The sequence below is a fragment of the Patiria miniata genome, unplaced genomic scaffold (assembly GCF_015706575.1).
Source record: "Patiria miniata isolate m_02_andy unplaced genomic scaffold, ASM1570657v1 HiC_scaffold_23, whole genome shotgun sequence".
Classification (NCBI taxonomy): domain Eukaryota; kingdom Metazoa; phylum Echinodermata; class Asteroidea; order Valvatida; family Asterinidae; genus Patiria; species Patiria miniata.
The window spans coordinates 1,327,862-1,344,032 of NW_024037062.1; the positions used below are offsets into that span (position 1 = coordinate 1,327,862).

At 38.4% G+C, this 16,171-nt stretch overlaps 2 protein-coding genes across 41 annotated transcripts in view; one reads left to right on the top strand and one right to left on the bottom strand.

The window, feature by feature from the left end:
• LOC119731256 (ankyrin-2-like) overlaps nucleotides 1-3,582 on the top strand; it is a 148,769-nt gene extending 145,187 nt beyond the window's left edge. For all 40 annotated transcript variants that reach the window (XM_038204382.1, XM_038204380.1, XM_038204348.1 and 37 more), the window contains one exon: nucleotides 548-3,582. In XM_038204382.1, the coding sequence (XP_038060310.1) occupies nucleotides 548-770 (223 nt within the window). In that variant the 3' untranslated portion in view covers nucleotides 771-3,582. The remainder of the gene's footprint in view (nucleotides 1-547) is intronic.
• An 894-nt stretch (nucleotides 3,583-4,476) lies between these two features.
• LOC119731260 (peptidyl-prolyl cis-trans isomerase-like) lies at nucleotides 4,477-10,183 on the bottom strand. Its single transcript, XM_038204390.1, has 4 exons — nucleotides 9,991-10,183; nucleotides 7,299-7,329; nucleotides 6,526-6,711; nucleotides 4,477-5,878 (listed from the first exon to the last, which is right to left on the bottom strand). The coding sequence occupies exons 1-4, from the start codon at nucleotides 10,057-10,059 to the stop codon at nucleotides 5,667-5,669; spliced, it is 498 nt and encodes a 165-aa protein (XP_038060318.1). The 5' UTR covers nucleotides 10,060-10,183; the 3' UTR covers nucleotides 4,477-5,666.
• Nucleotides 10,184-16,171: the final 5,988 nt, after the last annotated feature.

The following is a 16,171-nucleotide window of genomic DNA, read 5'->3' on the forward strand; positions in this document are numbered from 1 at the left end:
CGAAGCCATGCGGGTCGGCAAAATTCAAACTGGCTTAGCGCTCGCCAGAGTTTGCACTTCATGCATAACATTTTCAGGTTTTTTTGTCACAGACCAATCACATCCCTGTTTTTCTCAATGTAAGATGACGTCTATAACCTGCCAAACTCACTAGTTTGATTGGAATCCTGCTGCTGCGCAATTTTAACGTGTTTTTAGATGGGGTTACGATCGAGTATAAGCTTGATGTGGTCTCTCTGGGCTCCCATACATTTTGCACTTTATTTAGTCGGGCACCATTTGCAAACGGTGTTGTAATTTTGTAATTGTGCGTCTGGAAGCCAGACTGAGGAAGCGATGGGCATGTATCTGGAGCCTATAAATGCTTTCTAATTAACGCAACATGTTTTTTCCTGGAGTATCTCTCAGCCGTTTTTCCCCCCACATCTAAAGCTGAACATTTCTTTATCGTCTTCTTCCTTTAGCCTACCCAGCTACATTGCCTTGGTTTCGGTACCAGAAAGAATTACAAGGAAATAAATATAAATCTCTCTTCTTCTCTGATTAGGATCACAGTCCACAAGAAGACGAGTCGTAAGACCGTCATCCGAGACGGAGAGGAAGTCGACACGACAGAGGACGTGCAGACCAACATCGAAGAGGACGGCGAAGAGGTAGATTCCAGCGAGCTGAGAGAAGACCTGCAGAAGATGGTGGATCAGTTTCTGCTAGAAGACGGCAAGAAGGAATCCGAGCAGGTCGTGGAAGATCCGGAAGAATCAGAAATTTAAATTGTCGTCTCGTCCAGCGACACATCCTTACAGAGAGCGTTTGTAAAAAAAAAAAAATGTTTCAGAGATCACCTGACAATGTCGAAACAAAATGGCTGACTTTTTAATAAAATACCCCTGGCCTGGTGCGGTCTTAAAAATCTGCGCACATGATGGACTTCTCTGTTGGATTTGACATAAATTTGGACTATAAATTGAACGTTTTTATCATCAAGAAAATGTTTATCTTCAAAGTTCTTCTATCTTCCTTTTTTATTTTACAATAGGGTTAATACAAGGGGAGTAAACATTTGATAGGTATCGGTAGATGAGAAAACAATTCTAATAGTAATGTTTCACAATTGTGTATTTTCTTTACTTATTGGGATTTCGCGGCAGTTTTATTCTATGTAGATTTGTTCCAGATCTTAACCGGCTATCAAGCACTGTGACATTGCAATTTGTGTCCCTGTATAAGACATGTTAGCTGGTGTAGTTCATAGTTAATGTAAAAATAAATCAGTTACCATATATGGAAGAATTGAAAAAGGTTAAATTAAGCGTTGATATCAAGTTACTACTTTGTAACAATGGTTAAAATGTACAAAAAATTTGGTGTTAGAAAAAAAGAATATGTATTAATCTGCATTTGGATTGTGGGGCTGGGATACTACAGCCAAAGATTTAAACATTCATATCGTTAAGTCTTGCTCAATCTTGTGATGTAACATTGCGAAAGATGGCAATTAAAAATTGGCGTTATCTTCTAATGAGTTTTTCCTACCGTCGTGTCACTACACACTATATAACCAGTGTTCATCCTGTTGTAAAAGTGGATAATTGTTGTGCACATCTTTGTGTCTCACATTTTTTTTGTGGTTTTTTTTATTATCGTGGTAAAGTTACTCAAATTGACTGGACCTATTTTCTGTGACACTGTTGGAATTGAGATATGATGTTTTACCAACGTACCCGATTTTCAAGATATAATTTGTACTTTTTGTATGCTGACAGTGTTGATGTCGTAAACCCTGAGATAATTAAGGTGTTTTCGAAATTAATAAAAAAATAAATAGAAGTTTGTTTATCTGATAGAGGTAAATGACATGATTTTGGTTGAAAACAATTGCTTAGAGCGATTGGATAGTGAGGAAATACATGGTGATAATTACTGGATTTTTTTCTTAATATTTAAATAACTTGGAATGTTGGATTCAGTTTTTGTTTGATTTCATGTGCGTCATTTTGATGGTCTTTAAAACAGAGTAGACTTCTTCGGGAGAAATTACTGTGATTTTTTGTTTTCCGTAGGACTACCAGTTGTAGATATTTAGTTGCAGTCGGTTGACTTTCCTAATGAGCGGTTTGTGAAAATTTGATGAAGAAAAATGACGCCGAAAAAAAGATATGGATGTGCTCATTGTAAAACAACACAAAGGAATTGTAAATTGTGTTTTCTATTTTAATTTGAGGAAAGTAGTTGATCGTTCTGAATTAATTTTTGATTATTTGGTTTGGTTTTTGTTTGTTTTGTGTTTTGGTTGGGATTTTCTGAAGTAATCAAATAGGTCGTGAACGACCAGGTGTAAAGTTTGTTGGTTTTGTGTTTGCCAAGTTAGTGAAATAAAAAAAAAAACCTAATAAAGGTTTAAGATTGTGTTTAAAACAAATATGTAAGATAAATGCATTATAATGAATCGTGTAATGATTGGGGTTAGTAACGCTAGTCAATGGCTCGTCTAGATGTATTATATGCAGGTGTGTTTTGTGGCAAGAGTGTAGTAATAGCCATTCATTGTGGTACAACACAGACAACATAGCATGATGCATATTAGAACTCACTCCAATAGATGCAAGTAGTTCCAAGCATATTTCATAGTTGACCAGCATTTTAAATCAACTATATTTCAGTAGATTTCAGTAGCGCGTTCGTTTTTCAGCTTTATATTTTGTTTTCCTTGTCAAATTTCACATTGAAAGCCTGTTCCTCTGATGCATACCGTAATTCTTCTCTTGCAATGTTTTTAAAGCATGTTGAAATACAAAGTAATTATTATCCAGTTTTAAAAGTGATAGCGATTGTTAAACGAAACTATTAATATCAGCTATAAAAATAATCAGACGGTATATTTGACGTATTGAGGCAGTACTTGTGAGAAACTTGTGGTATTTTTCTTTTATCACAGCGCAGAGGATTCTTATAAAATTGTAAAAGCATATCAGATTTTAACAAAGTGTAGCGTGTACCTGTATGTAACGCCTATTTCCGTAATTTCAAAATGGGTTACTGGGGGGGGGGGGGGATTTTGGGATGCATAACAGTAAGTGTAGAAGATGCGTATCAGTAGCAGCAGCTGTAGATTTCAAGTGCAACCTTTCTAAAGGCTTGTTGGATGATCCCAAAATTCGATATCCATGCCTGTCATATTTACTATTACTAGGAATAGAAGAAAACGGACGTTCCGATGAAAAGGGTCTTGGAAAATAAGTCTTGAAATTATTGTAAAGATGTATTGGGAATGTGAAAAATTAGTATATGCTGGACAATTGTCCTGTAAATGTAGCTGGCGAAATGGAATTGTGGGTGTATAGCTCATTGCTGTCCAGAATAAAGGTTGGAACTATAAGTATGAAAAGAGATGTTCTGCTATCTTTTGAGCTAATCAGGGTCCGTATGAATTTATCAGTAAGAATCGTAGCTGTTTAGACTGGACAATGTTTCCTCTCTGAAGTTTGATTCTGTGTCAATTATTATGCATCATAATGTGCCATGTTCTTTGTCCTTGTTAAAAATTGTAGCTATCAAAAAATAAAAGAATTCCACGTTGACTCATTTCGGTGTTTGTTGGTGCCATTTTATATTTTGTAAAATTAATGTCTGTGGATGATGCTACAGAAATACTGGCTACCTGTTTATCCCGTTTCATTTGCATATGATGAATATCCATGATATGGTAATATACTGAGTGCTTATGGGTAATATTTCGAAATATCACAACCTAAGGTTTATATATAACGTCCGAACACAATTTTCAAGAAGAGCCAGTAGCTCAGTAGGACGTGCGCAGGATCCGAACCGGGATGTCCCCGGTTCAGATCCTGGGCCCGTCCTGAGGAGCTTTTAGACTTTTTTTAAAATATATACTAAGTTTTCTGACAAAATTGTGCATGGGTGGGACTTGAACCGGGAACCTTTGGGTATGTAGCCTTACACTCTTACCACTACACCACCGGGTTTTTCTTAAAAAAGTAAGGATTCTGGTAATTAAAACCCTTAGGTTGTTCTGACTTAGTCTCCAGAGAGAGTCGAAAGCTGAGGGGTAGAGGCCTTATGTCTGGGGTAGGAATTGCGGACTTTAACATTGGCTGGTCAGCTCAAATGTTTAATTTACACACTGGATGGTTGATACCTAGACAAGCCGCAAGTATGACTTTAACTAAAAGCAATCAATCAAGACTTTGTTAATTTGTCTTCACCCAAAATCTAAGGCTAAGCACTTTCACCTTATTCTCGCAGCAGCTTTATCTTCGCAAGTTGATTTAATCTTGAATGTTTCCGCGTGCATATCTTCTGGTTAAAATGTAATTTTAAATCTTTCAATTATCCCTCCCCTGATACTTATCAAGATATAAGGTACACCCTTCACTTATCAAATTATGAAATGTTACTCATACAAAAATATTACTCAGCCAGCTACGCAAATAAAACCAAAGGACAAAATATATGTACACTGCAGTGTCGTTTATTGATATACAATTCCAGTATGGACCAATGTCACATTCGATCATTGTTTGTTTTGTTAAATGCACAAAGACGAAAAAGACATTAATGTTTAAATCCATGAAGTGCTCAAGATGTTTAAGGTAAACAGTCTAACTGGTATAACTGCAAAGGATTTTACATTGGCATCACATACCCGAAATTCTTAATGTAACATTTTGAATGTTAAAAATGATGTTAGATAACAACCACAGTGCTAATATTTTTTTTTTAGTCCTTCATCCATGTCATACTCTACGTTCATAGAATTGATTGTGTTGAATTTGGGTTTTTGTTCTTAATCTTTACAGCTCACTAACTACGAAGGTGATATATCAGCAGATTTAGTGGTATTTAATAGTATTGCTTCACAAAGCAAGGAATATTGAAAGGATGTATTAGTACAGTAAAGCGTACATTTACCGCTTCCGATTTAAGAGATTTTTGCTAGGTTAGCGTATGCGCATGTGTAATGAGTAGCTTCCATGGGATACAGTTTTGATCGATAAGCGATCTTTTTGGATGAAGGAAATTCTGAATAGTGTTTTGCTTCTTAAGACATGCATACCTACTACTGATTGCAATACAAAAACTATATCATGCAATACCATCCAACAGTACATCGTGAATTACTACAAAACCAGAGAAAAGGTGAAAAAGATCTTAACACATCACAACTACTGAATCAAGTAAACAATAAATTGTGAACTTTCTTCACTCTTGAGGTGTGTATTAAACTGCAAAGTATTTGAATTTAACAAGATTCCTTTCTTTATCCATGTTGAAAATTTGAACTGAATATGACTTCTAATGGGAAAAAAAAATTAACAAATGATGCAAATCGCGAGGAGCTTTTGTTCATTTCGTATGTGTGATATAGTCAATATTTATCCATCCACAAAGTGAGAAAATATATCACAGTGGTAACTAGTAAATGTGCTATTCTTGCATCCTAATAAAAAAAAATGACTATTAAGTCACTATAAAATGCACATCTACCTGATTAAGAAAAGAGGTACAAATTATTTAACTGGTTCTTAAACCACAAATCTAGACACAAACACAATATGGACTTAATGTAAGCCTATGCTTGAATTCCCCCCAAATCTGTTGCTTATGGGCCATGATCTATTGGGGATAGTGGTGGGATCTCACGTTTAAAGCTGCCCGCAATCAGCAATTATGACCTTCTTCTTAGTTTTCCCATCCCGGGAGCCCTGAGGTTCAAGTTTGTTTTTAACGATATCCATACCATCGACGACCTTTCCAAACACCACGTGTTTGCCGTCAAGCCAAGATGTTTTCACCGTGGTAATGAAGAACTGCGAACCATTAGTGTTGGGACCAGCGTTGGCCATAGACAGAATACCTTCAGGAAAAAAACAAGAAGAATTTTCGTCACCGAGTCTTTCCAAATGTCTTGCAACTTCATCATATACAAGATATGTCACGAAACTGGAGGTCAGGATACCTGTTTGTCACCCAGTAAAACTGATGCTGAGGTTGCTTATTTTGAGGTACGTCAAAAAGGTTTAAGGGCCCACAAAGTGAATATTTGTAGAAACTTATTTTGTCATCACAACAAAATTCAGTGTTCTTTCAGCAAAACGAAAACACATCACATAGGGATGTGTGTGAATTGTTTTCGTTTTGCTGAAAGAACGCACACCTTTTTGTGATCCATGGACAGAACTTTTACATTACTGAGGCAGGGGCCACCCCTCCAAGGACCACATTCAAGAAATAATGGAGGATTTTGCAGGATTGAGGCTGTACGCCATTTTAACATAAAACAGTTGGAGGCTATTGCAGGATTGAGGTTAATTCCTCGCAAAAATGCGTACAGAGTGAGGTTAATATGACCCTGTGACATGAAGAGCTGAATTGGTGCGACCATCTGTGCACATGACTGAGATTACTCAATTGCAAGGACAAACACGTATACTTCTCCAACATTGTACAGTACATGTACCAGAATCCCCCCCCCCCCCCTGCAATTTAATGTTAATGACATACCTGGTTCTGTGTGGATCTTCTTGAAGTTCTCATCAGCGAACTTCTCCCCGTAGATACTCTTTCCTCCGGTGCCGTCTCCTTTGGTGAAGTCGCCCCCCTGACACATGAAGTCGGGAATGATGCGGTGAAAAACGGAGCCCTTGTAGCCAAACCCTTTCTCGCCGGTACACAAGGCACGGAAGTTTTCTGTGGAAAGGTCGTAACATGAAGATGAAGACAGAGTGTACCGGTACATCACTGGCAAATTAACTACTTGAGGGGAACAAATATTGTTACACCGACACGTTTGAAGTTTTGTGCTCGAAAATGCCGGAAAAACAACCAAAAAAAAAAAAAAAATTGTTCAAGTAGTCTGGTTCCCCGACTCCATTAAAGATGAACTGGATCAATTTATAGATGCCGGAAAATTGTACGGTAAGGGAACCTGTCTAGCTGGGCTGCACCCGTTTATTAACATGTAACCAATAGGAAACAAAATTTGGGCTGAAAAAAAAGAGAGTAGTTGGAGCAGTAGTTGAAAATAGTCCGGTTTTTCCAACGGTGGTCGGCCGACCGCCGCCGGAAATTTATACAAAAATACCACTTTTCTTGAAAATGACTTCACACCGGGAACCATAATTTTACAGGACACCTTAAACTGTCATTTACCAACATCCTAGTAAGGTATTTAATAAAAATTTGAAGTTTGCAAACGTATATTTTTGAGGCAGGACTGTCTGAAGATACTTTATCACTTTACTTATGCACACTAATAAAGCATTATCAATACATACCTGCTGTTTTGGGCACAACGTCATTGTAAAGCTGTAGATGAAAAAGAAAAATAATAACAATAAATGTATGGATCTAATAGATTCATTTCGTGCAGTGTGATGGTGAGAACTGGTCAAATCTCATCTATTTGCAGCTCACAAAATGATCGGGAGTACCACTGAAGCCCCAGCACTAGGCAATAGTGTGTCTCTAACACCTTGAGAAGTCGTAGGTGACTTATATTTTGTTCTTGTCTTTGTTGTCGTTACCGTGGTTATATGCATCTCTTTTTCGTTATTCTAGTCACAACGATAATGAAGGGCGGCACCAGACAGCAACAAACATGACAAAGACAAGGTCATGTCTAGGCATGTCAAGCTCATTGCGTTTCGCTTCCGATAATGTCCCGTGCACGGAACTTATCGGTAAAAACAAGATCGTTTTTTCCCAATCGTTTTTTCCCAATACAAATTGTTTTTTTTTTTACTTTATATTTTACTAATTGTTAGAAAACTGTATAATTATCATTTTCCCGAAGTTTCATGGAGGTCTGTTATGTAAAAATATTAAATTTATGCCTCTAGTTTGGCGCCAGCGACGCGCGATTTGCAGGTTTCGCGAAATCGCTGCGCCGCACCCTTCGTGGAAAACAAGATGAAAAGTTGTGATGGCGCCACCGATCGATGACAAATTTGGCATCCAGGGAAAGCCCACGACGCATGCGCTCTGAATCTGGTGTCGTTTTGGCGAACTTCGGGGGGAACCTTTTCTGAACCTTATATAGTTGTTATTGATGTTTCATCATCACATTACTGCCAGATTTACTTGTATTTATTGAGACCATCATCACTTTATGATTGAAAGAAAACCGAGGTAACTTTGGACTTCGCGAGTTTTGTGTGAGGCACGTGCGTACGTCATATACGTGCGTACGGTGCTGATATGGTCGAAACTGCATTTGCAAAATCGCCTCAACCAGTGGATGTACATCGCAAAAATTACCGTCCTCAGTTGAAAATTTGAACATTTCTGATAAGTTTGATTTATATGTTTGACAAAAAGTAGCAACTGTAAAGTTTAAGAGCTCAAAACAGTGAATAAAAATCATGATGAGCGAGTATGTGGTAATGACAGCTAAAGTAACAGCCATTATGTGTAGTAGAATGATATGCCCGAGCAATTTGGCTGTTCATTTCTTCATTCTTACACCCGCTGGTTTTGGGCTTAAGTCTTTTTTCAGAGGACCATGCATAAAACGAAGGAATTCGGTCGACAATTCACAGTTTTTATGATTTAATATTTTATTCATGACAAATGAAACATTTATTGTTTTTGTGTAGAAATTACACCACATTTCTTGAATAAATATGTGAAACAACCATTTAATGTCTAGTTTTTGATTTAGATTGACACAAAAATTGCTTTTTGTCACCAAATACATGAAATACACATTTACAGTTCGACTCTTAAATATGCATCAAAATAGTAGGCCTAGTCACTCATGTTTAGTAACACGCTCTTTTTCAAAAACCGTTTGACCAAAATTGTAGCTTGAGTGACTCCAGCTGACATGCTCATATTCATTCACATGTAGCGCTGGAGGAAGGCCTGTGCGTTTCCATGTGGTAGCAAGAGACCCTAAAAAAATGGCCTCTCCAAAAATTGTTCATTTTCACCTCTAATATCCCACCCCAGAGTTCACCCACATACCTCATAATTTCAGCAGTAATTTACGAAGCCTTATGATCGATTTGAAACAAGACCAAAAAATTAAAAAGTGAAAAATCTTGACGATTTCGGTGGCTTGTCCGTAAAAATACGCCTGTTCCAACGGCTGTATTCCATTTTGTTTTGCTAATTATATTAATGTATGCATCACGTGATGATGACATCAAAAAATCGGCGCGCGCGATGTATGTGGGTACCACACCGCTTTCAGGCGCCGCAAGTGAGTTCAATTTTCGTCTGGTGCGTTGTCGCGGAAAGCAAGACAACGAGAATGCTCTCCACGGCAACGCACCAGACGAAAATTGAACTCACTTGCGGCGCCTGAAAGCGGTGTGGTACCCAAATACATCGTGCGCGCCGATTTTTTTTATGTCATCACGTGATGCATACATTAATATAATTAGCAAAACAAAATGGAAGACAGCCGTTGGAACAGGCGTATTTTTACGGACAAGCCACCGAAATCGTCAAGATTTTTCACTTTTTTTTTTTTGGTCTTGTTTCAAATCGATCATTAGGCTTCGTAAATAACTGCTGAATGTATGAGGTATGTGGGTGAACTCTGGGGTGGGATATTAGAGGTGAAAATGAACAATTTTTGGGAGAGGCCATTTTTTTAGGGTCTCTTGCTACTACCACATGGAAACGCACAGGCCTTCCTCCAGCGCTACATGTGAATGAATATGAGCATGTCAGCTGGAGTCACTCAAGCTACCAAAATTGATGATTCAGAAAGATTTTTTCTTCTTTTGCCAAGATCTTTCCAAAAATGTAAAACAGAAAACCCATTTTTTTTTTTAAGAAATTGCTGTGACATGCCTACAGTCATAGTTCTACTACTAGGCCCCTACCATTGGTGCATGCAGTAGGCCCCTTGCATTGATCATTGTACCACGGAACCACGAGACTGTACATTTTGGTTTCTATTATTCTAAAAGTAAAAATCTAGCCTACGCTAGATCAATCTCTTTAACGTCCAAATACCTCGAAAGTGATCCTTCCAACTGGTTCACCACCGACGGTCATGTCAAAGAAGACCCTGGGCTTTGCCATGGTGGACACAAATCGTCGAAATATAAGAGCAATTGTGAAAGATGCCAAAACAGAGGCGATTACTGTAACAAAACCGTTCCTTCTCTCGAACAGCGCTACGGCGGAAAGAAAGACAAAAATTTACAACGTGATAGTCATGCCGTGCACTGGTACCCCGCACTCATTCACTATTACACCAAAAGTGTTAGAGAACCAGCGTAATTTACTAGGAATGTTCCACGTACGGTGGACTAGAAAGGGCATTGAATAACGATTTGAATGATTAATTCGCAGGAAAAAATGTAATCTTCCAGTTATACTACTCACCCAAACATCGACATTTTGGTGAACTTTCGAAAAGAGGGGGATGGGGTTTAGGGAAATTCAAAAACGTCTAAATTCAGAAATCAGTTGGAAAATTTGGTATATTTTACGACAGCAAAGCTTTAAGTTTAACTGATAAATTGCTCCATCATAACTGATCGATTGTCAAATGGCATGACCCGGAGGCACTCGATTGTACCTGATGCCACACGCAAATTCGCTCGTACCCCAGCCCTGCAATTGAACAGGGCGGGGGTACGAGCGAAACACGCAAAATGTTCAATAGCTTGAACTTACCGTGTTTATAAGGGTGCACACCAGTTATCGGCCCAAAATTGCCCACAATTCATGATTAGTTGCTATTACATGGGTTGCTACAGTACATTCAGAAAACATAGTCTAGAAAACAGTCATAAAACAACCGTCGTGTGAACAATAAGTGAACAGTAGCATGCTTTGACCTCCGATTTTGGTATCTCGATAAAATATGCAAATAAACTATAATTGTCATCTGCTACAGTAATTATAAATAAGGGCATGCACATGTCACATGCAAATTTCGTGTCTCTGCCAATCTAGCAACCCAGACATTCCTAATGACTTTCGACCAATCAGAACCGCTCATTCACTTGCTCGTGAGACATCGACGGCAATGTTCGTGTTAGTCCGCAGGCGAACACAAAAAAAATAGGACCCATTTTTCTTATTATATAAAGTTTATGATGGTGTCCTTTTCAGCATGAAGCACTCCATCTCTGTATTATATCACAAGGGGGGGGGGGGGGGCTCATAAGGCTACATAGATGTACATAGAAAAACTGTGACTTTTTATTTGCGTAGAGATGAAAGTATATGTGATCAGGTTTTTTTAACCGCATTACGCCTAGCCTAGAACTGTCGTCTGACTTTTGCCCACTCCGCTTGCATTTCAAGATGGACGCCGTACTTTTACACATTGTAAGTATTTCTGCTGTATTATTTCGCCTTCTTTTTCAGCGTTAAAATATTCCCGAACTTGACGCTTTTTAGAACAGTGACGATATTAATAATTGTAGGTAACTCGGGAAAACTTTTAAGCTGTCGTGGTTTGGTTTTGCTCTGTAATTCACGGCAATATTGGCAGTGGACCAGTGCACGATAACGTGAGCGAAATGAAACGCTCGGTATTTTTTTACCGGACTCTCACTTGACCTGCTGTGTTCTTTCCTAAGAACTCAACCCCAAGTCTTAATTCTCTCCACTTACTATACTAGACTAACCTTTGAACTTAAAGGAGACCGAATTTCATTAGCTGCGCATTAGAATAATTCGTAAACATCAAAAGGACGAGGACATGGTGGACATGACACAGTGGACAGTTAGGTAAGTCATTGCTTACGTATTCCGTAGCGATAGGATTTTCCGTGCAGATCTATTCGTCTCTTCAGTCAATGTCAGTCTCCTGACGACGGGCAGTCTGAGACGTTGAGTTCCCTCACAGTGTTTTGCGCACCCAGTGGGGAGGGGGAGGGGGGAGGGCTCGGGGGGCTTGAACCCCCCAAGAGGTTGTAATTTGTTTTACTTTTTTGGGGGGGGGGTGTAATTTGTTTGTTTTAGTCCCACGATTTGACCTTGGTGATATGTATGTGGCATATTTTTGAGAAGTACATGTATAATAGGGGTGTAATTAAAAAGCCCGCCCCGAAGAAAACGCCGATTTTTTTTTCTGCAGCCAACAATTTTGGGCAACATTTTTTGCAATTTTTAGTAGACCCCCCCCCCCCCAGCCAAAACCTGGGTGCGCCACAGTTCCCTCATAGGGAGAGAAAAACAATATTTCGTTTAAATCTTCTGTCTATTTTGTCTTCTTTTCGTGACCAATCATCTGGCCAAAATTCAATTCAATGCTCCAATTAATTTTTGAGATAGCACGTTGTCGTGGACTATCGTTCCTGTGCAAAAGTGAGGCAAATGTTCTGTTTGGACTGCCACTGCAGCCCATCTTAAGTGTTGCTACGTGTCGCGACACAAGACACTGTTTAGGGAGAGAAAAACAATATTTCGTTTAAATCTTCTGTCTATTTGGCTTTTCCGCTTATTTGCGGAAAAGCCTTTGTTTCTGTACTTATTTTATTATTATTTTTTTTTTTTCCCTCTTGGGACTTCCAACCAAAATGCCATAGACTTTGTGCACGTTTTTTCTCATCGGCACTTTTTGCATAAAGCATACTCATATAACATTGAAACTTTACATAGTCAAAGAACATAAAATTATAGCAAAGGTCTTTCGCGAAGATAGACGCAATGATGACGTCATCATGGGTCATGTGACGTCATCTTAAAGGTGCATACTTTAGGGCCCTATATCGCGAGAATGGTAACTCCAATTTGGTTCATACTTGGTATGTAGGTAGACCGGGATGTGTTATAGGTAAAAATTGGAGTGACGTCACGATGAGGTCATCGTGTGATTTTATAAGAATTTTTGAAGTTTTGGACCCTCAAACCATATCTTATCAACGGAACATGGTAAATTCAAAATTCTTTTTGCAATGGGTTTGTTAGGTAATGCATACGTGGACCAAAAAAGTGAAAAGTGCATGACGTCATGATGACGTCATCAAAAATGCGATTTTTGTATTTCACATATAAGGGTAAATCTGATCGTCTTGAAACTTGGTGGATATGCAGATACAGTTACTAGTATGCGAAATCCGAAGTGACGTCATGATGACGTCATCGCTTGATTTGTTATAATTTTTTTAAACTTTGACATTTTCTTCTACTTGCAAAATTGTACATGAAATAGGATCATTATTAACTTTAAACTACGCACAGTACAAGGCCCTTCGGTAAAGTTGGTCTTAAACAAGTCACATCATAATGACGTCGTCATTAGTCATGTGACCTCATCTTACAAATTATAATTTAAACATTTTATACCTATCGTTCTAGCAAGCCAATTGGGCTGAAACTTGGCAAATATACAGTTATGTGTATGTTATATTTAAAATAAAAAATGCGTCATGTTAACGTCATCATTATTTTTTAAATTGATTTTTAATGTATATTATTTCCAAAGTTTCATTACGTTTTTCAATTGACAAGTTCGGAATTATCTTGAATCCGATCAATTACAAACTTCGAAACAAATTTAAAAGAACCAACCTATAGCCAGATTTTCAGAGTCATTTGTCCGATTTTTTAAAACAAATATTATCAAACACAAAAAAAAGGACAACGGAAAAGCCGTGTGCTCTGTTCAAAACAGACGCATACCTCTAGTTTGTCTTCTTTTCGTGACCAATCATCTGGCCAAAATTCAATTCAATGCTCCAATTAATTTTTGAGATAGCATGTCGTCCTGGACTATCGTTCCTGTGCAAAAGTGAGGCAAATGGTCTGTTTGGACTGCCACTGCAGCCCATCTTTAAGTGTTGCTACGTGTTGCGACACAAGACACTGTTTAGGGAGAGAAAAACAATATTTCGTTTAAATCTTCTGTCTATTTGTCTTCTTTTCGTGACCAATCATCTGGCCAAAATTCAATTCAATGCTCCAATTAATTTTTGAGATAGCATGTCGTCGTTCCTGTGCAAAAGTGAGGCAAATGTTCTGTTTGGACTGCCACTGCAGCCCATCTTTAAGTGTTGCTACGTGTTGCGACACAAGACACTGTTTAGGGAGAGAAAAACAATATTTCGTTTAAATCTTCTGTCTATTTGTCTTCTTTTCGTGACCAATCATCTGGCCAAAATTCAATTCAATGCTCAAATTAAATTTTGAGATAGCATGTCGTCGTTCCTGTGCAAAAGTGAGGCAAATGTTCTGTTTGGACTGCCACTGCAGCCCATCTTTAAGTGTTGCTACGTGTTGCGACACAAGACACTGTTTAGGGAGAGAAAAAAAATATTTCGTTGAAATCTTCTGTCTATTTTGTCTTCTTTTCGTGACCAATCATCTGGCCAAAATTCAATTCAATGCTCCAATTAATTTTTGAGATAGCATGTCCTCCTGGACTATCGTTCCTGTGCAAAAGTGAGGCAAATGGTCTGTTTGGACTGCCACTGCAGCCCATCTTTAAGTGTTGCTACGTGTTGCGACACAAGACACTGTTTAGGGAGAGAAAAACAATATTTCGTTTAAATCTTCTGTCTATTTGTCTTCTTTTCGTGACCAATCATCTGGCCAAAATTCAATTCAATGCTCCAATTAAATTTTGAGATAGCATGTCGTCGTTCCTGTGCAAAAGTGAGGCAAATGGTCTGTTTGGACTGCCACTGCAGCCCATCTTTAAGTGTTGCTACGTGTTGCGACACAATACACTTTCAGAACCACACATACTCACAAAAGCCATGGAGAACCTAAATGAAGGAAGTTGTAAAATGAGTTCAAAGCACAATTTGTCAAGAATGTTCAAAGAGTACAGATTAATGCATATGAACTGCATTTCACAAACTTATTTTCCAAAGAAAACGGTAAAATTAGTCTTAGGCCTAGTGAATAGATGAACTTCGTGGAGACAGATGCAACACGAGACCCGTGCAATGATGAGGAAGTTATCTGAGAAGGAATATATGATAAATTAGTTCTCAAGACGATGACGACTGTATATATATAAGGAGTACTAAATCATGATCAAGATCAGGGATCAAAAAAATCTAAGATCAAGGGTCAGAGATCAGAGTATCCTGAATGCGATCTAAGATGAGAATCCAAGATAAAGATCATGAAGTTGTATAGGCTTACAATAAAACCACAACCTAAACCATTACTTAGTCATGATGTATAGAATACAATAATAATGTACATGAACATGTTATTAGTTAGGTAGGCCTATGCATGTGTTTACATAGGCATGTGTTTTTTTTAGGTGTGCATGTGTTTAATTAATCATGCAGACATGTACATGTACATGTACATGTATTTTCTGCCATATGTACCTGTAGGCACAATGATTAATGACATCATCTTACATTAGTGTTGTAAGCATGACATAGGCAGTGTGACGTCGACTGATGTCATGATGAAGATCAAGGTCAAGATCACGATCCTCTGTCAGCGTAAGACACAATGAGACCGTTCCAGGCTGCACATGATGTATTTCACGACTGAGGTCAACATCATGACAGACCTTAGGATAAAACTGATGAAATCATTACCAATGAATACAAACAATGACTTTTGATATAGACCTTAGCTATAGACAGTTAATTCTGAAATGACTCAGTTGAAAGCTTGGAGAAAGCAGTATCCTATTTCATTATTTTTCGTAGCCCTCTTGCAAACTGTATACAATTTGTTTTTGTCTAGAGTGTCCTTTAATAGCTACCATACTAAAACGGCCCAGGGACGCATTAGACTGGTTCCCATTAGGCTGGTTCCCGACCGAAAATAGGCGCGGCATTGGGAGTTGGGTGGGCGTGGCGAGGGATCGGAGACAGGGGGGGGGGGGCAGCGCTTTGTCCTGGATTTGTCAGAATGGGGGGGGGGGGGGGGGTGGTCAGGGGCTAGAATTTAGAAAGAAAGGTTGCTCAAAGAAGGTCGGGAAATAAATGTTTAATCCTCAACAATTGACTTTTATTTAGAATGGGTGGGACAGCTTTTTTCGGGGGGGGGGAATTTCTCGGCCCTTGATCTCCCAACTCTTGGGGAAATTTTTTGATATTATTCTTATGGTTCGAGCTAATGCTGATTTTTATGGGTGCTTTTTGGGGTCAAAAAGAAAGAGTCGCAGAATGGGTTGAATTCCATATGTTACTTTTTTTCTTCTGGATATAGACATCAGAACAGAATTAAGTTTGGTTTCAAAACATCTTTAAGAAAGAAC

What these genes read in the sequence shown, in the direction of transcription:
- LOC119731260 (XM_038204390.1), bottom strand. Translation starts at nt 10,059, where the DNA reads ATGGCAAAGCCCAGGGTCTTCTTTGACATGACCGTCGGTGGTGAACCA. An exon ending in TTGGAAGGATCACTTTCGAG is followed by an intron (nt 7,330 to 9,990) that starts GTATTTGGACGT and finishes TTTCATCTACAG; the next exon opens with CTTTACAATGACGTTGTGCC. An exon ending in GAAGATCCACACAGAACCAG is followed by an intron (nt 5,879 to 6,525) that starts GTATGTCATTAA and finishes TTTTTCCTGAAG; the next exon opens with GTATTCTGTCTATGGCCAAC.